At 38.9% G+C, this 24838-nt stretch overlaps 1 protein-coding gene across 3 annotated transcripts in view; it reads right to left on the reverse strand.

Moving 5' to 3' along the window:
* Positions 1 to 3819: 3819 nt before the first annotated feature.
* Positions 3820 to 24838, reverse strand: part of GMDS (GDP-mannose 4,6-dehydratase) — a 698155-nt gene continuing 677136 nt past the window's right edge. For all 3 annotated transcript variants that reach the window (XM_083188030.1, XM_083188033.1, XM_083188031.1), the window contains exons 11-12: positions 9422 to 9490; positions 3820 to 4231 (exon numbers count right to left, since the gene is read on the reverse strand). In XM_083188030.1, coding sequence (XP_083044156.1) covers positions 4169 to 4231; positions 9422 to 9490 — 132 coding nt within the window. In that variant the 3' untranslated portion in view covers positions 3820 to 4168. The remainder of the gene's footprint in view (positions 4232 to 9421; positions 9491 to 24838) is intronic.

Genomic DNA, 24838 nt, shown 5'->3' on the forward strand with positions numbered 1-24838 from the left:
GGAAGCAAGCATACACTTATACACTATATATATATATATATATATATATATATATATATATATATATGTCTAGTGTCTGTGTGTCTCCGAAACACTGCCATCTGTGGGCAGCAAGTGAAACCACATCTACTAGCTTTCTAAGCATTTGCTTTGAGCGGGCTTACTAGTAGGTCATGTGTTGGTTCAGTTATGTGGCAAAGAACAGGATTTTCTTCTGTTTGTCCACATATTTTATGATTGAAAGCCACCAGCACTGGTTATGCCTATAACATTTACCATTAATGATTTGAATTGGTCCTGGACCACCAACCCAGGGCATCCCTGCAAGTACAACCAACTCAGTTTGGAACCACTGGTTTAATCATTCACACCAGACCCTGCACAATGGGGCTTACTGAACCCTGTACCATACACAGGGTAGTAGAAAACCTAATATATGAAGAAAGAGAAAGTGTGTCTTGGTGTGGTGCACCATGAAGAATTAATTAATGCCAATAAAATTTAACTTTTAATTGATTGTTCTAAAAACTGCGAAATATAAAATAAACACAAAAATGACAAAATAAGTGAAAAGTAGTGCGTGTTTAAAAACAGCACGTGAGAGGACTAATTGTGTGTCTGAGATGGGTCTCTTGAATAATACATTTATACAGTGTAGCGTCTTTACAAAACAGTAACAGCTTCAAATGTGGTAAGACTTCCTCTTATTACATTTGTTGCAACTGTTTGTTGTTATATAGGTGAACTGTTTGCACTTTATTCAGAATCTGTATGTGTGTTGCCAATTGAGTTGTTAGTACCGATGTGTCGACACGTTGTGTCGATGATGTTGCTGTATGATTAATTAAAACTGGTATCTGGACTAGAGATATTATAAATGCCTTATTTGGTTTTAATTAAATACCATGCCCATATAGTGTGAAGCCCTTGGCTCCTATCGTATTGCTTGTAGCAGTATAATAAGGCAGAGACTAATAATTGTCCCAATATTACCAGTAATGCAGGGCAAATTGCAAGCACATAAAGCAATACACACTTGTGGATTGATGCAATGCGCATGGAACAGGAAGCATATACAGTGGGTTCTATAATAATGCTGTGTGAGTTAAAGAAGCTGGTGACCCTGATATTTGTTTGCTAAGCAAACTGTCAGCACATCAGAAATATTCAGAACAATGCGCATACACTAGTGTGGTCAGGCAATGCTTAGTAGTCCCTCTAGCACCAGTTATGTCAAGCGGTACACGCTGATCAGTAGCGTGTCCGCTTACAGTCTGTCACTGGATTAGCGGCAGTAGTACATAAGGAGTCTACCCGCCGCTGTATTAGGTAATGGATGAACACAGTATTAAGGTAATTACAGCCCTCAAAAGGGCTAGAGGTGAAAGATGCTTAAATACACATATATTAGATTCAATACAGGAGAGACGGTGCACACAGTAGGACACCCACACGGCCGTGCTGCCGGCGCGCGTTTCGCTCCACGCTTTTTCAAGGCAACTAGAAAAGCAGTAGAAAACCTGGCTGGGCCAAAGTACTTTTCAGGGGAGTATCAATCATTGGACATGTGGCCATGCACCTTTAGAATAAAATACATAACAAGATAGCACCTCCCTGTCCACACTGCAGACCAGCATACAGCAGATTGTGCTGACTTGAGAAGAGCTGCTGCAGATTATGCTGCCAAATAACAGGGGGCCCCACTGGGCCCCTCCATCAGACATGGGATCAGGTAGTTCATACCTCTCCCCCCTCTCTTGGTGCCACTGACCATACATACATACACTCACACTGGTTTTAATTTGACCAGAAGTAGAACCAGTAGCACACAGGATAAAACAATACAAACAGAGATAACATACCACCTCCACATAGATAGAATACTATTATTATTATTATGTTATTGTATACAGAGAGCCCTTGTCTGATCATTCTGGCACTCTTCAAGCACATCACTCACAAAAGTAATGCAAGTTTCAATACCTGTAAAAGCACAGACTGAAACATGCATAATTGTTATATATATATATATATATATATATATATATATATATAAAATTTTAAAACACTAACATTATAGTAAGTACGCTCATACCCCCACTATCCATGTCGGCATGGAGATGATCTTATATAGTGTGGCGAGCGCAGCGCGCCCGAAGCGTGGCGAGCGCAGCGAGCCCCGCAAGGGGACGCTGAAAACTAAGGAAATAGCTTAGTGGGTGCCCAACTAACATATAAATACCGACACTACTAATGTGGCACCAGCATAAACGTTAATACATACTAATAAAATACATTTGTAGAAAAAGAATGTTTTATCATAGACGCAAACATTCTATATTAACAACACAGTCCACATACTATCTCTTCAATCAATTCACACAACTGGTTGGGAGCCACTAATATTAATTTCGCATGTTTGGCTTGAAAAAAGTAAACAAGGCTCAACAGTAATCTGATTGTGATGAAGGAGATGATCATTGGGAATGCCAGTAAAATGGAATCAGGAAATTAACACTATCATCCACTGTCCTCTAAATTCATATTACAACTCTGCATTAGTAGACCTTGGAGACACCATAACTAATCCTTTGCAGAAAGCCTTATGGGCCGGACAGATTTTGTCCACTCAATAACTGTGGTCAGACACATTCTGTCATCTGATAATATTTGTGCTGCTTAATTTGTTAAATGAATACATTAACTTACCTGTTCATTAGAACTATGGTATAATGCTTGGATTTTCCACATTCATTATGCAGTTTCTGCCATTTTTGAACATAAAAGTATGACATACACATTCACACGGGGAAATTTTAGCCATATTTCTAAGCGATCTCTCTAGGAATTAAGCACGGATAAATCCGCATGTCTGCCCCCAAGTGACTGCAATTTGCAGTCCCGCGCATCGCCATCACCTGACTAGATCTGGACTACATGTAGTCTAGATCTAGTCAGATCACCAGTGTACTCAACAGAGAACACTGGTCAGCACAGATCACTCAGCACAAAGCTTGTACATCGCATGAGTGTCATCGATGTGTGCTGAGCGAGCTGTGCAAAACTAGATCACTCAGCATGGGGCTTTATGGCCCCCTTACATTAGATGATTTTGGCCAATTTCGATGTTTTGGGCCGATATATCGTCTGAAAAGTGCCACTTTGTGTTTTCTATCTGGTCCGATGCGCGGTCCCGTGAGAGTCAGATGGGAGCCTCTCGGTTGGTCGGACTGCACCTGTGATTTGTCAGAATCGGATGGAAAATTGAGTGCTTTTGGCGCATGCGTTCTATCGTATGCGATATATTGCAGAAAGTGTAGTACACATGCAATTTGGAAAGATAAATCTCATACAATTCATTGGACCAAATTGCATGAACAAAATGACAAAGTACCAAATTGGATGCAATCACTCCCAGGAAGGTCCAGGGGGAGTTCAAGGGAAATTGCATCCAATTTTAGTATCAGATATATCGTTCTAATGTAGGGGCCCTTTAGTCGTCCCGAGTGTATGGGGCGGGGCTTAAGAATGTAATCTTGAATATCAGTTAAGCTAATTAGTTAGTGTGTGTATATGCATGGGTCTTCAAACTGTGGCCCTCCAGATGTTGTGAAACTACAAATCCCAGCATGCCTTGCCACAGTTTTGCTATAAGGGAGTGTTTAAACTGTGGCAAGGCATGCTGGGATTTGTAGTTTCACAACTTCTGGAGGGCCACAGTTTGAAGACCCATGGTATATGTGTTAGTGCATTTTTTAAATTACTTATTAAAGTAAAAAGTGAACATTGGCAAACAATAAATAAAAAGCTAAAATATATTTTTTTCTCTTTTTGAAATGCAATTTATTTAGAAAGGTAGAATTGGAAAGAAGCAGAAAATATTTTTTTTTCTTTTTTGGAGTACAATACAACCATTACAGAAAATATACATCAGCAGATAATGGATTGTAAAAGAAAGTCAGCATTAACAAAACAGCTGATAACTGCACATATTTCCACAAAAAGGACACTTATAAATGTCTGCAAACATTGTGTACCCATATGTACACCAGGAAATAAGTAAGGAAACATGGACTATTTTAAACATTAAAAGATGGGGAGTGATTGGATGGAGCAATAGAACATGTTGCCCTTGCTTATTTAAAGGGTCCAATTAGCTGCAGTTCGGTTAGGCATTGGGATTGGTCTGCATCAGAAGAATATCTGCCTCTACCATCTCCTTTACCAGTTCCTGGAATGACAGAAATGAGCGTTACACATGTAAATAATTTTTTCTGCTCTGTTAACACAGAAACCAAAGTTCAGAATCATCATTGCATTTCATTGCCCAGTATTACAAAGCGAAAAACGCATTAGCTATAGCCATTGCTGCCAAAAAGGTGAGAGTTTATTAAAAAAGGTGAAATTTTATTAAAAATAATTGTGATGAAATGGGGCAGCACAGACGGAGTAATGGTTCACAGCGCTGAGGTCATGGGTTTGATTCCCACCATGGCCCCAACTATGCAGAGTTTTTATATTCTCCCCGTACTTACGTGGGTTTCCTCCGGGTACTCCGGTTTCCTCCCACAATTCAAAAATGTACTGAAAGGTTAATTGGCTCCCAACAAAATTAACCCTTGAATGTCTGTGTGTGTGCCTGTACATGTGGTAGGGAACATAGATTGTAAGCTCCACTCGGGCAGGGACTGATGTGAATGTTCAAATATTCTCTGTAAAGCGCTGCGGAATATGTGTGCGCTATATAAGAAACAGTTACTAAACAAATAAATAATAAATGTCTGGTTATCAAAATGACTCACTAATATGTTTCAAATTTATTGTATAAAACTATAATGCGTACATATCTCACTTTCAAACAAACTACAATGGAAGTACTAAACAATAAAAAAATAAAGACTGCATATCTGCAAAAACATAAAGCAACAACATCATCTCAGAGCAGCGTGTGCAAATGAGTTACTAAATATCACTAAGTATAATTATTGTTGTTGTATCATGTCATTTTAATTGTTCTACTGTTTTATGGCTTGATTGTGTTTGTGCTGGTTTTGAAGCATGTGCACGTGTATTAGTAAAGATTACCATTTTTGAACACACTTTTGATCACAAGCAATTTCATCTCGTATAATCTCATTAAATTATAATAGCAATTATTATTTATTAACAGTTTCTTATATATCGCATGCATATTCCGCAGCACTTTACAGAGATTATATGAACATTCACATCAGTCCCTGAGCCAGCGGAGCTTACAATCTATATTCCCTACCACACAGACATTCTAGGGTTAATTTTTGTTGGGAGTCAATTAGCCTACCAGTATATTTTTGGAATGTGGGAGGAAACTGGAGCACCCGGAGGAAACCCACGCAAGCATGGGGAGAATATACAAACTATATATATATATATATATATATATATATATATATATATATATATATATATATATACACACAGGGCTATTTTTCTGCAGGCTCAAGCAGGAACTGAGGCCATTATTCTAGTTCACTCTTTCTGACAAAATATTTCTTAGATGGACAAAACCATGTGCACTGCACATGAGGCAGGTGTTACTTGTGTAGAGATAATTAGATTTGGGTGGGGTTTTACACCTGCCTCACCTGCAGTGCACATGGTTTTGTCCATCTAAGAAATATTTTGTCAGAAAGAGTGAACTAGAATAAGGGCCTCAGTTCCTGCTGGAGCCTGCTGAAAAATAGCCCTATATATATATATATATATATATATATATATATATATATATATATATATATATATATATATATATATATATATATATATATATATATAACCAGCAGGAAGAAAGGCGGCACTCTCACAGACTTGTAATGAAGTTTAAAAGTCCTTTATTGCAGCGGTCCCGCTGGTTATTTTGGATCCTAGAGTTCCCTGGAAGGCACCGCAGCAAGATATTTGTATCACAAGCAGAGTGCCGGGTAATACTGTTATATATATATATATATATATATATATATATATATATATATGATAGATAGATAGATAGATAGATAGATAGATATGACAACAATAGAATAAAAAATGTAATGAGAGAAACACAGCTGGAACAGAACGCAGAGATGACTCCAGACAGAGGCAGTACAAAGAGTGGAAGACCATACCACAAGGATATAAGAGAAAACAGCAGGGAACTCCAAAGAGAGGGAACTTTGAAACAGCGAATAGATTTAGAGCACTATCACATCAGAATGTAGAACAGCAACCAGAATGTTTTTTATCCAAAAGGGCCTCCGACATACCACCCAGAGGATAGTAGAAGTAAAAGAAGTGTTGAACAGAGCATCGCCGTTAAAAAGAAGACTAGTAGAAAGCAAGGTTGAGGAGGAAGGGGGTCTAAGCGAGTACATAAAAAGGAGAAACATCAGAACCTAGAAGAAAGTTATTAAATCATAATTTAACGAAAATGGAAGTGACACTTTTAAATAAAGGTCTATGCTTTGCTCCAAGCTCTGATGCTAATCAATTTGAAGTTTTCACTGACCTTAACAAATTTGTAAGGAAGTTAACTCCAAAACTGCCAAAAAATAAGTCTCTAATGCAGTAGCAGTAGAACAATCAAAATCAGGTTTAAAACCAGTCTCAAAATTCTACCCATTAGAGTCAAAGAGTAAACAAATAGACCTATTCTATTAATTGGCAAAAAAAGATCTGGAGAATTTAAACATAACAAAGAATTCAAAACCATCCAACCTTACAAATTTTGAAAAACAAGCTTTAAATTCTTTATAGAACAACACAGAGTTAGTCCTAAAAAGTGTGGACAAGGGAGGAGGACTTGTCCTAATGAACCGCACAGGCTACGAAGCTGAAGCACTCAGACTTTTAGGAGATGAAATATCATACCAACAACTCCCAAAGGATCCAACAATGGACTTCTTGGAGGAACTTGGGCCGGTTTTAGTGAGGGCCTTACTTCAGAAAGTAATCATTAAAGATATATTTAATACACAACACCCCGATTATACCGGTCTTTTATTTCCTCCCAAAAATTCACAAGCGGATAGACAATCCCCCCGGTAGACCAATTGTCTCAGGGATAGATTATATCTGGCCTTTCAGAATATGTTGAAGTATTCCTTAAGTCCCGTGCGTGTCATGAGACTTCCGGAAATAGAATTTGCGTTCCACCAGCACCGGCAGTAGGGAGCAGCGACAGCGGGATCTCCACTGCAACTGAGAAACGAATGGGAACCCTTTTCAAGGAACCATATCTCAGAGGAGAGCCGGAAGTGACGCCGCATTACCGGAAGTAATGTGCAGGTCACGGGACATCCGGAAGGGGCGTGTCGTGCGTTCCGCCAGACCGGAACCGGAACTGGGGAGCCGCAATAGCGGGATTCCCACTCCAATTAGGGACCCATTAAGAGAGGTATAAATAAGAGCCTGGGAGCTCTTAGGGGTTACATTCCTGATGAAGTCCAAGCCTATTGACGGGGGATGAAACACGTTGAGGGGACTCTGGCTCTGTGGTAATGATGAAAGACTGACCTCACCAATACTCCAGATAAGCTTTTATATATTTTGACACTGTAGGGGCATTTATTGTCATAATTTGCGTGAATAAATTATTCTGTAACAATATTACGCTATTCCAATTGCCTTCACTTTGTTTCATGTGCATGGTGGAGAAACCGTGGGCCTGAGAGGGACCAGATACTCCAGATATCCAGGGGCATATTGTGAATTAAGCTCAATCAAAAGTGGTTTGGAGACCACGATTAACGGTACTTGTGTACAATTTGGGGTGATTTTTCACTAGGGGTGAAGGGACCCGCATGTAAAGAATAACATACTGCACCAGAAGGCACCCTTCTCACTCTCTTTTTAGATCCTTATTACGAGGTTCCCTGGAACAGGAACCAATAGGAGAGGAGCAGCCACTCTACAAAGGAAGAGAGGAACTGGGCACAATATCACTAAGAACGGACATTTATTGTGTTTAAACAGACACTTCTACAGAGGGGAGATACTTGGCGCTAGTACCACTATTTTACTGACTTAGTGACATTTAATTTTTAGTGGCACTTTTGTCAAAGCATTAAAGATAATACATCTTACCTTAAATAGTGTAGTAGCTTTTCACATGGTGCATACACTACTTGAGGTAAGATGGATGTATTATCTTTTATGCTTTGACGAAAGTGACACTAAAATTAAAGGGCACTGAAACGTTGCCGTAACTTCAGCCACCTGGACTTCGGTATCATTTGTCCTCTGGAGTGCTGCTCAACCACTTACCGAGGCACCCGTTTTTGGCTGGTTATTGGAGTACCGGCTGTCATATATATATATATATATATATATATATATATATATATATATATATATATATATATATATATATATATATATACACACACAACCCAATAGTGTTATACAGCGCCCATGTACAATTTGCTAATACAATGATTTCAGTCTTTCCACTTTTAGTAAAATATTGTCAACCAAGATTTCTTTTAGATATAAAATATTATAAAACATATAAAAATTAGATACTCTTGGAAAAGAAGTGTTCTCTTGGAGTTAGGATCACACCAAATACTATATATATATATATATATATATATATATATATATATATATATATATATATATATATATATATATATATATAAACAAAAGTTTCCTGGAGCTTGGGTTCCCCAAAGAAACAGGCGGCACTCAATAGTCTGGATGGAGACCCATTTTTATGTCACATTAATTTAGTGAAACATACATATGGTCAGGTCGAAAGGTGTCAATGGCTGATTTTTTGCTTTTTGGTAAAAATAAATACTAAAAATCAAAGTGCAGAAATGCACTTAATGCTGGTTAATACAACTACCCCACTATATGGTAGAATTCCAGCTAAGGTGATGGGGCCATGAATTGTATGGGTGTGGTGCATACAGCTTAAGATATATGTCATTATAAAGGATCTTAGCCACAAATATGCTTTAATACATGTTCTTGCTCTAGAACCTATTAACAAAAAACTTAATCAGATGAGTTATTTCTGTTTCCAGTGAAACTGGGGCCACAAGAGGCAGGGCTGTCATCAGAAATTGTGGGGCTCAGGACTGACAAACTAGGCAGAGCCCCCCTTTCCTTTCTCAAACACCTGGATTCCCTGGTGAGACCTCTGGTGTCTGCAACACTGGCCGCACTACTCAACCTCTACATTGATTCAAGGAAAATGTGAAATTTGTTTACCAATTCTACTTTAGAAACTCCAGTGCTGGGCCCCCTTTCAGTCTGGGGCTGGAGTCCCTGCAGTACCCTCCTAATTGCTGTCCTAACAAGAAGTACATTTCTAGCATTCACTAGAAAGTCTGACCACTCTTTACCAGGTAACAGCATTGTGAAGGGTGTGATGTGGTGCGATGTAACAATTACTTACTTCGAATGTAACCTTAGGTGACCAGCCCAGTTTCTGTTTTGCTTTGCTGCAATCTCCTTGGAGGAACTCCTGGAAGAGGAAGAGATGAGGACAGCAATAAGTTTATGTATCAAAACATAGAACATGATACAACGCAGTATTATTTTTCAATAAATAAATAGCTATAATAATAACTATGGTCAATAATGTCTGCATCCGGTATCACCAGAGGCATAACTCTGGGAGACAATGGAGTCATCTGCCGCCGGGCTCCTTCTCTTTTCCTCCCCTGCCAGTTTAAATCAGTTAATTGAAATTCGTCGATATCACTTCTGTGGCTGACTCCCCCTCCTAGCAGGACCATGGACATTACATTTTCTTTATTTTAAACATAAAATACATAACATACATACACACATGCATTTTTATTTTTTTATATAAGGTGGTGTGTGTGTGTGTTTGTGTAGGTGGGCACCAATATTTATCTTGCCTCCGGGCAACTGGGACGAACTTATGCCACTGTGTATCACATTTTATAGGTATAGCTTTCACTCTTCACTTGCTTTATCCTAAAATACATCAAGAAATTTAAAGGAGATCTAAATAACCAAAACACTGTTACATAAAAAGCCACTCTCAACAAAAATATTAGAACCACTGGTATAGATATTTACTACCAGATTTTCCCACCTTTGATTATGTAACAGGCACATGAGACAATTATGTTTTAAACCTTTGTAAAACAAAGTCTGAACATTCATTTGGTATTACCCAGACAAGCGATTAGGGATGCCTGCATCCTGCCTACAAATGCACAAATTTGGCCTGGAGAAGGCACCAGTAATTTGGTAAACTGTTTAGCTCTGTTCTACAGATTTAGGGTGAAATGTACTAAGCTTGAAAAGTGCTAAAATGGAGAGTGATAAACCACCAACCAATCCACTCAATCTTGTCAGTTTTCAAACAGCCTGTGACATGGCAGTTAGGAGCTGATTTTCTGGTGGTTTAACACTCTCCATTTTATCACTTTTCAAGTTTAATACATATGGCTCTTATTTTGTTATGTATGTTGTTCAGAGCATAGCTCTTGCTATAGGTTACGGGCTACTTCCCAATTTAAGTTGGCTATTTTACTGAAGAGCGTAATTATTCTTTAATAAAACACATGGATCTACCAACACCTAAGAGGGATAAAGTAACGATATCCAACTGCACACACTAATTGACTAACTAGTCTAAGGTCCTTGGCCATCATAAATATGTATCTTCGTCCTTTATAGTGCACATCACCACTTACTACACTTACTTACATACTGTATGTGTAAAGTGAGCAAAGGTCTACATAGGTTAGTTGAAGCCTGATCAGCTTACAAGATGAATGTGCAGTACGACACTTCTGTAAACAAACAGGAGGTAGAATTTGCAGTAGGTCAGTACTGAAATACCAAGTAACTGAAGGTAATCCAGAATACAATATATGACAACCAAAACAAAACACTGCAGGCTATAAACATATATAAACAGCACCACTGTAAAGACAATAAAAACAAATCAAAAGCTTAACATACAACACACTAGTCCTGCACCAAACGAGTGGGAGTGTCTGGTTATTAAGCGTAAGAAGAGTGTCATTTCTTCTAAAAATCCTTGTTGTCTTTTAACAACTAGATTATCATTATTTAAGCGATTAGTTTGTTTACCAGGGCAATACGTGTGTCGAGAATGAAAAAAAAAAAAGTTAGGGGTCTTAAGTAGCTCCAATTTGTCCTAAACAATGAAATCAAGCTAAACCCTGAGGCCGCAGAAAGTCTCTGCAGGGACAATGTTCAATTTCGGGTGAAAGGTAATGTCAGGGCTAGGCTCCTGTAACTGATTACTCAACAACCTCGACCATCCCAACCACAAATCTCTATGTGCCATTGCTGCAAACCCAAAGATACACACATATCCCACTCAGTATACATGAAATTACTTTGGTTACAGTTCATGGTCTACATTTATCAGAACAGCAGACAGATAAATCTGTACAGATTTCTAGTTCTTCTGTGACTAAACCACACTCAATGCAAACAGTGGAGTTGCAGCAGAAATTCAATTGTGCAGCACGGTGGTCAGGTTACTATATCAACTGGTTCAAATTATTGCCTTGCTTTTTTTTTCTATAAAACACAAGTAAATCGCAAAACAAATAGAATAACAAATGAAATGCCTAAACTTAACTTAAATCATGTGGACAAGGAAAAAAAAAGTCTGAAACTGCTTACACGCCAAGCAAAAGATGTCAAAAGGTTGGAAGTTTATACATCTAAATTGCAACCTGTTGTCCCCTTAACGTACGATAAGGGCACATCTATACAAATAGCTACAGCTATCGCTAATTTCCAGCATTAGTGCCAGGTATGTTCAGAACATTTTATTTTTCATGCCTCATTGAGGTTTAAAAAAATAAAATAAAAAAAGGTAACATTTAGGAGAAAAGAAACATAACATAATTCATGTAATATGAATTTTACAAACTTCCAGGAATCACATGGTAAAAGTCTATATTATAAACCAGACAGGGACACGAGAAGTCTGTTTGTGTGTCTCCGAAATACTGCCATCTGTTGGCAGCGGTGAAACTACATATCTTTCTCTCTCACACATGCACAAATACAGAGGCAATTACAATGTAGCAGACTAGCTTTGTGCAGGCTTACTAGTATATAATAAGAGCATGGAATGTTTCAGAGAAATTGCTAAATTATACTGGTCAGAATTTTACTCACTGCTGTGAATAACCCAGAAGTATTAAGGTTCCAGCTTTAAACAAAAGCTTGCTTTGTGACTGAGTGGCAGCACAAGAATTCATTTCTAAAACCAGTTAAAACACCTCGGGTAAAATTGGAACACATTTAGTTAAAAAAGGTTGCTCACTTTGGAATAATTACCCTTCTGAAGATTGTAACCCTTTGTGTAGTGCTGGGGATGGTGGGGATTATCAGATAGAGATTTAAATCTGCCAGGACTGGAATGAGGAAGTCACTGTGACATGTAAATGGACACAGTTATCTTATCAGGTCACATTCACACCACAGTTTCCGAGCTCACTTAAGGGGGTGATTTATTATAAAGTAAAAGTATTTCCATGAGCAGTAAAGCATATTCAAGATATTATTAATCTAGAACATTTGATAAATGTATACATTATTATCCTCTATTCATATGGTGCAACAAGGGTTCTGTAATGCCGAACAAAGGACAAAGTATAGATTGTAAGCTTGCAGCAGGGCCCTCTAACCTCCAAGTCTGTTGTTACCCAGTTTGTTTTATCACTGTCTACCATTGTGAAGCGCAACTGAATCTGCTGCGCTATATAAGAAACAGTAAATAAATAAACATATAAGCAAAACAAGAAAACAGTGACTAAAACCCCATGCACACTAGCTGATATGCGCTATGAGCAATATCGCCAGTGTTTCCCTCTGAACTCCTCAGCAAACAATATTCAGTGTAAACAATGAGCGATATAGGTAAACTATATCGATCAGTGACATCAATGGGACCCGCTGAACATACGGGTCATTGGCAATATAACCTAAGTCCATTTGCATGTTCATCAGAAGGGGGGGCGTTAATGATGTGCGGGAGTGCACATTGTTAGCGATATTGGGTGTACACACAAGACTTTTTTTTCCAAAAGATATCACTCAATAGGGCCCGATCTCTTAAATTCTTGTCTAGTGTGTATGGGGCTGAACAATACAAGACAGTGCAGCACAGGCACAGCCTTTATAAACATTAATTAATCAACAGTTGTAACACTAAAATAGGCATCAGGGTGGCAGACACAGAGAGGTTTATTTACCAAGACGGTAGTTCTATTAAAGATGGGATGTTGCCCATAGCAGCCAATCAGAAGCAACTTTTTTATTTAGCACATTTTAGGAGATAATATAAAGGATTTGATTAGTTGCCCATAACAATGTCCCATCTTCAACAGAACTCCCATTTTAGCAAACAAACCCAAGAGGGTTACGTGTCATTGTAGGGAGTATAAAATAGATGATAGTATAAATAATGAGGGAAGAGGGCCCTGCTTGTGAGGGGAGGAGCAGACTGACCAGGGTGTCACAGATGTAGACTAGTATGAGAGCTTGATGATTCAGGGGTGGGACTTGTGTGCTCATTTGAAGTTTTGTATAGAGGTGGAGAGTCTGATAGGAAAATAAAGAATTCCACAGGTAGGGAGCAGCACAGAATAAATATTGGAGGAGGTATTCCTTTGTGGAACCAAGAGGGCGACTGGATTCTGAAAGGAGATAAGACAAGATAAGAAATTGATAAAAGGATCAGATGAGGGTGTAGTAAGTGAGTGTGAGAAGCTTAAATTGGGTAGTAGGTTTTGAGAGAAAGATAAGCCTGGTGGCAGCATTAAGAAAAGATTGGAGCGGAGAGAGGTAGTAGTCAGGAAGGCCAGATAGGCGGTGGTTACAGTAGTCCAATGTGGAGATGGCCAGTGCCTAGAGATGAGGGTCTAAGAAGCATCCAGGTTGAAAAAGGATATGATTCTAGAAATATTCTAAAAACTGGAAGGACTGTGAAAGGTAGTGCATATGTGGTTTGAAGGTGAGGGAGGAGTCAAAGATAACTTTAAGGCAAAGCACTTGGGCATACCAGGAGGGACACAATGCTCTGTTACTGGACTTCTCTCTTAATGTGTGATTACCATCCAGTGGCAAACACAGGATTTTTAGGAGGGTTCCCAAATGTAATCCAAAATCTCCCACTGGAGCAGTGGCGTAACTATCGTCCCCGCAGTGGCCGCTGTCTCCCTGCAAATCTGTTGCGCCCCCCAACCCCTCCACATAGTGCCGCTGCTTCTACCTCGGGACCTTCCGCCGGCGAATCAGTCTGCGGTCCGGCTCTCCCTGTTCCTGCTGCCATAAAAAATGTGACACACAGAAAATGGCTGCCCCCATATTGCAGACCGTTTTTGAGGATGCTAGAGGAGCCCTCCTCTAGCATCCTTAAAACTGGTCTGCTGTAAGGGGGCAGACATTTTCTGAGTGACACATTTTTTATGGCAGCAGGGTTGTGGGGGTCGGGGTCGAGGTGGGGGGCAAAAGATTTGTGGCAGGGGGGATAACTTTTCATAGTTATGCCACTGCACTGGGGTAAGTACGAGAGTCTGGGGGGAGCCCCGAATATTGGTCTTTTTATACACTGGATGCTGTATGGAATATAGTATAGGCTTTTTCCAAACATTTAAATAAGATAAGTGGTCAGGAAAAGGTTAAACATACAATAAATAAATACACAAACATAATATAACCAGTAGTGTACATTATAAGCTCATAATCTCCCACTTCATGGTAAGGCTCCTGTCTCTTCCTCATGGCAGCTACTCTCTGGTCCATTGTGATGTTTGAGGGCTCAGATTCACACATACAGTAAATGTGGTAGAATAAGCTGGTACAGTAGGCATGTGCAGCAGCTCTGCCCCTTACAATGCATGATGTGGTGATCAGAGTATGTACCAGCTATTGTCACAATTTAAGGCACTTGCCAAGAGGAGGGGGGCTTCCAGGCAACCAGAACCCCCCCCCCCCTCACACACACACACACACACAAACAAACACACCTGCGTTTGCCTATGCCATCACATCTGTTGGAACACCTTTCTTCTCAATTAACCTGTTTAAAATAGGTGATGGCAATCATTAATTAAGAGGAAAGTCCAGAAAGATGATGTCCCTCCTGGAGAGGGTCATGTTGGGAGGTATCTGGTGTATTTAAAATTCCAGGGTTGATATGTGGATCTGTAAGGGTGACTTTCTTGCCAGAGCCACATAGTCAAGAGCAGAAGGGAAACATTGTACAGGGAAATGGCTTGTTCAGAAGAGAGAGATAATATGGGAAATAAATTACCTGAGGAGGGAAGAGAAGAATATGGTTTTGATGGCCTCAATATTAAGTTTAGTTATGGTAACCTTAGGAAACAGAGGTGGACAAGGAGAGAATGATAGGTTAAAGGAGAGAAGGTAATGTCAGAGAGGGGAAATGGAGAATTGGTATAATCAAAAATATCACATTGGTGAGTGAAGATCAGATCAAGTGAGGGACCTCTCACATGGGAGGGTGAGATGGGCCATTAGGAGATACCAAACAATAATGTGAGGGTGATGATTTTGATGATGATTTAAATGCAAAGGATTGTTTGAGAATATTGACAATGGTATTGAAGTTACCTAAGATGAGTGAGGAGAAGTCTGAGCAGAGAAAGTGGAGCCAGAAAGCAGAGCCAGAAAGCAGAGTGGTCAAGGAATTTGGAGGGTGAACTTGGGGGGTTATAAATGACAGCTGCTCAAAGATGAACAGGTTGAAAGAGGCGTAGAGCATGAACATCACTGCAAAGTATCTCAGCTGTTGTACTGCATTATTAGAAAGGTAATTGAATATCACATATGATGTGGACCAGAGAGTAGCTGCCATGTTCTGACACCTACAAATCTTGGAGCCCCATATCCCAGATAATTTAGCAGGGAATATGTCACTTCCACCAAAAGTGTAAGTGGAGAACAGCAGTAAGGTTCCCTCATACAAAAAGTAATCTAAAAGCACAAGGCGATGTCAATAAAAAAAAATATATATATAGATATACACACACCACTAAATAGCATTGTGGATGTATAAAACTTAAATAATAATGGGCCATATAACAATCATTACAGTTAGTTGGAACACATCTGAAAAAATGGATTGACAGCTGAATTTGATTAGATAACTTGGTTGACATCCACCAATTTTTCTGACTGTTGCACCTTATGTAAACTTGTCGTAAGTGATCAAAATACCATCCAATTAAATTTGTTATAGCAGGATAAAAAACAAACTTGGCTGATGACTTCCATCAGAATGTCTGACCCAAAATGGAGCTAATGTCCAAATAGACTGCTCTTAGGAGACATGCAGCATATTACAGCCATGCACAGCCGCTACCACTTCATTGGTGGCCCCTCCCTCTCATACATAAGATTTGGGCTCACTGTGGGGCTGATTCTGAGCTGCGAACAAAAAGCGTGCCGATACGCCAAGTTGCAATGCAAGGGGTGCGAGTACAATTATTTAATCATTTTGCATGCATAGTAAATACTGGCTGCATTTGCATATAGCACACAAATAAAATTACCAATTTGTTTTTACACTGCAATTTAGATTTCAGTTTGGACACACCTCTCTCAAATCTAAATCGCTCTGCACAGTATTGGGCAATTCAATCACCTCTCCCCTACGTGTGAAAGTTGCTGCTGTAACAGCCGGCAATGGCATTCAAACCTGACTCTTGTGTCTTTTACTTGCACTGTATTTTCCAAAATCCACAAAAATAGCCATACCGGAAGTGTGGCATGTAGTACACTTATTTAGAAGGGCAAGAACATACTGTAACTCCTAATTGAATTCCCCCCTTTAAATCTGCCCCACCTGCAGTGCGACACAACTATGCCAATGTGCAACTGACTGACTTGCTTTCTACAGTGCAATATTGTAGGAGTGAGGTATTAATAAAAGACCTTAAAATGCATTATTGCTTCTGTAACCCCTTGCTAAATAGCCGGAATTATTTAGTTATGTGGAAATTCTCATTTCCACATAACTTAAGTAGAAATTTGCTAGTGAATAGGACTTTTAAGGTTTTAAGATAATTCCCATGTAAAAGTGACAATGTGGATTTAAAAAAAAAAAAAAAAATATTTTTTAGTCTACTGTATCCGGCATATTCTAGGGACAAAATAAAATGGGATTTTAATAAAATAACCCAATCTATCACACAGATGGCAATGTAGAAGGAAAATGTACACACATCTGATAATCATGTCATGCTATTTCCCTGCAATTATCATGTAATATACAGTCTAAGATATGAAGGATTCAGGATGACTGAGTGAATAGCTCACTGGAGAAGAGAAGTCTGTCTCTCGCTTTTTCGGCATTCCTAGAAATCTCAAGCAGTAAAACAGCCAAGGTACCGAGGGAATGAAAGAATGTTAGGGGATTTAGCTCTTAGTATAAACTTTCGGTAACTACAGCCTGAATAGACCAAATGCTTTGCAACCCAAATCATATATACAAAAAAAAAGCATTTGCTTAAAGTGTCTTGTAATTCATGGTTTTATAAAAAAAAAAAAGAAAACAGACAGGCATTTCCGTCTGTAGAGAAGTTCAAGAAATCTTCTTATCTTATCCCTGAATGAAAATCTCCAATTTCACCATGCACAGGCATGGAAAAAGAGAATTCTACTTTGGGAAAAAAAGGGACATTGTAGGACAGTTGCACAGTATGTATACTGTGTGCTTTAAAAGTTTAAGAGTTTGTGAATATCAGCAGATATTACAGTAGAAAGTAGCCCTGTGTTTTAATGAGAGAGGTGATAAGGGACAACAAGAAAATAGCAAGCTGTCTGGTCTGCTCAGGAAGTTGGGAATCAGCAGCATTGTCCGTCAGTGGGGGCCAAGAGAATTCCGTCAGTGCTCAAACAATGCTTCAGCTCAACCTCAGGGAAATGGAGTCAGTCAGCACTGCCTCTGACAAGCATACTGACACTGGAGATAAAACTGTAAATGGAGCAAGCCAGAGGGAGCTGGCCCCTGTACTACGTGTTCCACACTGCCAGTGCTAAGGATGCAATGGACACATTAATCAACAAACTCATAACCAATCCCGCTAATAAAATATGTGCAGCCTTCAAGCTGTATTACTGCTTTCCTAACAAGTAGTGCTTCAGATATGTCAGAAAGAAATTGGCCTAAATAACGAGAAGCCCTGTTATATAAGAACATCTGTAATTATCTGAAGAACACATTTTCAATTAGATTGACTGAAGCCACAGAAACAGGTGGTTTACAAGTTAAAAGCACTTACAGTAAAGATAACTATATTTTAATACATAGGTTTAAAATAAAAGTCTCCTTGTCTCATTAGGGGTACTACAGATTAAATTCATTGAAGAGAAAATGGTCTATAAACCTTCAATGAAAACGGCTGGCAATATATTTGTGGTCTCTCTACTAATGTTGCAATATATACCCAGTTCTCATTGCCATAAAAACCTGGGATTTTGCCAGGGCAAGCTTTAATTTCCAGTGTCAGGTCTCAGTGTGAATAGGTGAGAGTGAAATTCCCGGGTGTATTGCCCCGGGAATTGCACACCATTTTTTTGCAGGGTTATTGCTGGAAATTACACGGGTGTCCGCCAGTGTGAACAGGTGCGACCCCGGTTTTTGACAAAGGACACTTTTTCGCCATGATTAGGGAATAAGATCAGGTAACATGTGATGTCCATTCAATGCTGCAGATAGGAGATGAGACATGGTGCACTGGTGGGATGAGGAGGTGCTGGAGCTGCTGGCTGTGAAAGGGGAGGAGGAAGTAAAGAAGCAAATGACTGGCACTGTCAAGGATTCTACAGTGTACTAAAACATATACAAAATACTGTCTGCCCATGGCATCCATAAAACCAGCCAATTAAAGCTGCTCTTTCAACAGCCAATAGTCCAAGGTGCAGTGAGAAGGGGGTCTGTGAGCGGAGATAATCTCTGCCCCTGGCAAAACAAAAAAGGGATAAAAAACCAGGGGCGGCAATGAGAACATGGTATAAGTAAAATATTATCATTCTGCTATACTTTTATTCCGCTTATTTATGTACATCAGGTTTTAGTGATTTAACATAATTTATATTTTTTCTAATAATTTTCATTTATAATGGTACATTTCACAGCAATAAGGAATGGGATATCAGGGCAATTTGTCCAAATAGCCTTGCTAGAACACACGCCTAAAAGCAGCCCATGCCAGAAATAAAGAAAATGCGATACCACCATGCAAAAAAAAAAAAAAACCCTATGAAGTGTAGCCCACAGACTAAAATGGGCTAACAGCATTTAAAGATGACATTTGATAAAATTGGGCCAAACTACAATCATCTAAGCTTGATTTGGATTGCCCAAATGAGGCCCTGGCTCTGCTCTTTTTCAGAGCCCATAGAGGGATTATCTGGACCCTACCCAAGTTTTTCTATGACTCTTGGCAATGTACGGATCCACCCCAATTAGTTATTTTGGCTTTGCTGGCTTTCAATTTCATGAAATTGCATCAGCATTATTTCCGGGGGAAATAATTTTGTGAATTATTACTGTTTGCATTAATAAACTGTTATTTTCAGTCAAGCAGGTAACCAGTAATAACCTCAGAAACAGTAGGGTATCGTTGTAACCATATTTTCAGCTGATGACTAATGACTTCTCTTCTTCTCTACCTGAAGAAATTATTCTACATCATGCTTCCACTTTATTTGCTAAAGGAATGTGTACAACCTATTAACTTCTGCCACAACATGAAATAAACTAATTCTAATGGCTAGACTCTAGGGTGGATTGATTCTTGTTTTAAAATAAGGTATGATAAGGGGCTACCTTTACCACAGTCCAGACCATGAGGATTTTTCTTAGTGAAGGCTAAGAAAATAAAAAAACTCCTACTGAGGTAAAATGTGTGTGAACTCTTTGACGTCCCAATGTAACAGACAATGAAAATCTATAAAAAAAATTGTTCTTTTACTCTGAATTAACCATTTTGAGTTGGATAACATGTTTGAAGACCCAAGGGTGCTAGGCTGACTGTATTTAGAAGGGGGTTTTCTTAGCCATGTAGGTGACTGTAAAGGGTAAAATATATAAAGGATTCTAATAAGTGACAACCATGCCATGACAGGGAACCATAAGTTCCCTGTGCATTGGGCAAAGCATTAATTTTCACCTCTTTCCATTAACCATAACTACCTGTTTTGAGCCACCGAAAAAGCTATAAAAATATTGACGCTCAAAACATTAGTTACCTGGCCCTAGGGACTTCCAGAGTAATCTGGGCCCTGAGGCAGTTAGTTCCTGGGCCTGCCTCAGTTTGGCTGTATAGCCACTTGTTGACCTAATTAAGTTCTGGACACAGCTTCAGTACAAGTCAATACTGCGTCTATACAATATGACATTTTGAAATAAGAGGAAGCTACTGATCAACTGACTTGTAGTTACTTTGATCAGACTTTAATGTGGCTCAGCCCACTTTGAAGATGGTCAGAGTTGAATCTATATTTATCTGAGAAGTAAAAGTGTGTCAGCCCCTCACCCAATACTACCACTATACTGAAGCCATTTAGTCCATCACTGAGTTGCAATGAGGCATAATCCCCCACTATGGACAAATAGTGCAAAATGTGATGTTATACGATTATTATTACTATTATTATAATTTATTTATATGGTGCCACAAAGGTTCTACTGCACCTAACAATACAAAAATTAGCAAAAAAAAGAATGAATTACAATACAAGCGTCCACGGTGGCCCTCTGGATTCTCTTCAGCAGTCCCAGGTGTGCACTGCGTGTGCGTGCTGGTGATGTCACCGGTACACTTACGCAATGCACCCCTGGGACCGGAGATGCCACTGAAGAGGATCCTGAAGCCCGCCGTGGGACGAGGTAAGTATGCAAAAAGGGCAGGTGGAACAAAAAAACAACAGGAAAAAAAACCCCGAAATATTCTGAATAACCACGGTTTTCTGAATATACGGATAAGGGATACTCAAAACACACACACATATATATATATATATATATTTATATACAAGAGCGAGAGACCGGCACACTCCACGATAATAAGCACTGTAGTAGCCGGGTGCCTGCACAAATAATGGATATTGCACGGGGGTGAGAGCGGCACTCGCAGCATAAGAATACACCATGTATGGTGTATTCTTATGCTGCGAGTGCCGCTCTCACCCCCGTGCAATATATATATATATATATATATATATATATATGTTCTAAGAAATCACATGAGGAGAGGGCCCTGCTCGTGAGAGCTTACATTCTAAAGGGGAGCGCCAGACAGACAGGAGCGACATTGAAGGGGTAGAAGTGAGCATAAACTCTTCTCCTGAGGTAGGTGCAATACAATTTGAATAATATTGAGACAACATTTTTTGGCACGAGCTCTGACATTTTCTCCTTCAGAACTGAATTGTTTACATCAAAAAATAAATCTTTAAATATGACAAAAGGAACTCTAAAAGTATTTTTATTACCTAGTGCAATAAAAAAATGAACATTACAGTCGGAATATGGCTGCCTACGCATTTATAGATCAATCTTGCTGAGTGGCACCTTTGGCAAATAAAAACTAATTCTAGCTAGATATGTATAGTACAGCAATAAAAATGTATATTCTACTCTTACAAATGTAGGTGCTAGAGCCCTTAAAGTTAAATGACCGCAAAGTCACTTTTTTACAGTAGGCACATGGCCAACTTATTATTCATGCAACATGCCCAATGGAGGAAGTCAAAGCAGTGGCCTTTCACATGACATCATAAACGTGTAATTTATCACCAGCTACCAAACATCTAGAAAATCATAACATCCTTTCAGGAAAACGGTGTGGAAAATAATCAGATTTACTTTGATGAAAGCTTTATTATATGTCCAGGGCTGTCACTTTTTCATGGTAACCCTTTCCAAGTTTGTAACTACAGTTAAATTACCAATGTGATGTCTTTAGGTATTGATTGGGAGCAAAACCTACCAGCTTATTAACAGTTTGTCTCTGAGGCACTAAAGACTGCAGTCACTCCCCATGCAAAAGCAAGTAACACATTTTCAGAACTAAATATATGTTACTATATGTATCTCCGTGTTCTCACTGCTATTATCTTATCATTTCATTGTTGGCAAATGTATACAACCATATCAGCCAGAGTCAAAAGCTATTATTTTACTGTTACTTCTGGGAATTCGGTTTCTTGAGTAAATTTAACATTAATCTTAGAAGTTCGTTGGAATCATAGAATTTCTGGACAGATTGCCCAATTTATAACTTACCCCAAAACTGTGATATTTGTATTCTGCATCCTCTATCCAAGCAGAAAATCACTCACAATTAGAGCTGTTATTTGAAAAAACTGTGTTCATGATAATTGCAATGGGTGTAACATTACCTTTATCTCGATTTATGCCCCTAACTCTCTGCCACCCAGATTTCTAAAATCTATTTTTCAAAAAAATCCAAGTTCTAAAATGTGCTTTGTTCCTCGTGGGTGTTTTTCAATATTGCACCAGATGCTCATTCTCCACTATATCCAAACAGGCACAGTCTGCAGTTTATATAATACATAGCCCTGTCCGATTATTGGCCACATTTTACAAGGTTATGTCTACTGTTCTCTAAAAGGTAAAAACACCCAGAACATCTAGAGCTTGTATATTTAGATTTAAACCTAAGAGTTTGGCTTCTAATCTTGAATTACACCAACATGCATGCCTACTACATCAACTAAGGGATTGGCTTTCACACTGCCCCACTAAACCCTGGATTGATATTGAAAGCTCCACATGTTTATCTTTCCCCTTAGCAGATCTTTTGTGGACTAATCCCCATAGCAGGACACCTCAATTTCTTGAAGAACTTATCAGATTCTTTGGATGTCGGGGACAAATTGATTATACTCTTTGGAAAGTTTACTATTCCATCTTCTAATTTATTCATATAAGCACTACCAAAATTAATCCACAATTTGTCTTTAAGTAATTGGTTAGAATGAAGTATCTGTACAGTGCAGGATCTAAAATCAGTGGTTCCCAACCTCGGTCCTCAAGTACCCCCAATAGTTCACAGTTGCAAACAATACTCACTGACACATTTTAAATGATCCACAGGTGGAGATAATTTTTTTCAATTGCGATTCCGTGTGAAGACCTGGAAAATGTGAACTGTTGGGGGTACTCGAGGACCAAGGTTGGGACCCAATGACAACTCAAATCGTTCCTCCAATTTAAGTAGCAATATGCGCTACACTCACACAAACTCTATAAGTTAAACATTGGATATCTTCTAGATCTGTTATTGCAGCCCTTACCCTCACCCCTCCTTCTTATAAAGCCTCCAAAGTTTCTTTGCTGAACTATAAAATTGGTATTTCTATATGGTAGAGAACTCTTACTCGCTTCAGAAGTCAAGGAGATAGTGATTCAAACTAAATGGGAGGCAGATGTCCAAATTTTTCTTACTGATGAGGATTGGGCTGGTCTGTGTATGTTTAAACTCATACACAGTTTGCACTATGCCCCAGCTAAGTAGCATAAAATCTGTCCAGAATCCTCTAGATTTTGCTGGTGGAAATGAGAGATGAAGGGCACAGTGATGCACATGTCCTGTGATTCAACTGCTATGGGTTGATGTTTTTGATTCAGCATATAATTGTAGACTCCCTTCCTTACTTTCCTGAAATTGCACTTTTACAACCCTTTACCCTCTCAGTCTAATGACATAACAAATACAAGATTGGTCACATCTTCATTGCTATGAGAGCAGCTCTGGCCCAATACTGGAAGAGGTCTTACCATCCTCCCCTATGTGCAAATGGAAAAGCTAATTGTATTTGGAGCTTTACCAATGGTGAATGGTGTTAGTTCTCAGGGAAAAGCTCTGAAATGCTAAGCTTTTCAGACCTTGATAAACTGGTTATTGTTTGCTACTGTCTCAGAAGTCTATGGGGACAGCAGTATGCAACATCTCTGATATAAACATCAGTGAAAGCATCACCCCACAAATAAGGGTTTAATCAAGAACCTTTATCATAAACTACCCTTTTTGTTTTTGATAAGACATATTTTTATCAGAGTTTTTCAATACACAGCACTAGTCCCTGACTTCTTTCTCAAAGCAGCACGTCCTAGCTGGTGGAATTTATTAGATATAATTTACAAAAAGATACTACTGTATTACCCTGATTTCCCAAACGGTTAGTAGAGTAGGGTGGATTTACACATTGGTGACTTAGTTCTCTTAAAAAAGGATGGACAGAAGGTGTCAATATAAATGTAAAATCTACCAATACTTATCAATTCTTCCGTATGTATTCTTCTAAAATGACTTCTATCCCTTTTGTGGCCATTGTGGTGTTTTTCTTTTATTTTTCCTGTGGTATGTGTGGAAAAAGCTTCCAAAAATCAAATATATTTTTGACTTCATTAGCATTATATTGTTGCATGCTTGCAGAAGAAAGACCTGTTAGAGCTAGTGCTAATGGCACAGTGAGACACAAGCTGTCTGGTTATTTGCCTTTAGCTGACATCTATCACATCTTAAATAATGGTAATTTACATGCTTATATTAAGGACACAACGCCTCTATGATAGTTCACATACTCTGCTACACCAATCAGAATAACCAAAGGCAATCTGCCCTTTATGTGAACCGTGCAAGGAAACACCTTAAATTAGAAAACATAAAAAAGTCATGATTGGAAATGTGCCAGGTGTCTGTGCATGTGTGTGCGTGTATCTGTAGCCTACTTGTACTTCAACAGTGGCTGCTGAACTGTAACTTCTAGAATGCTCTAGCTAGCA

The sequence above is a fragment of the Crinia signifera genome, chromosome 5 (genome assembly GCF_055691185.1).
Source record: "Crinia signifera chromosome 5, ASM5569118v1, whole genome shotgun sequence".
Classification (NCBI taxonomy): domain Eukaryota; kingdom Metazoa; phylum Chordata; class Amphibia; order Anura; family Myobatrachidae; genus Crinia; species Crinia signifera.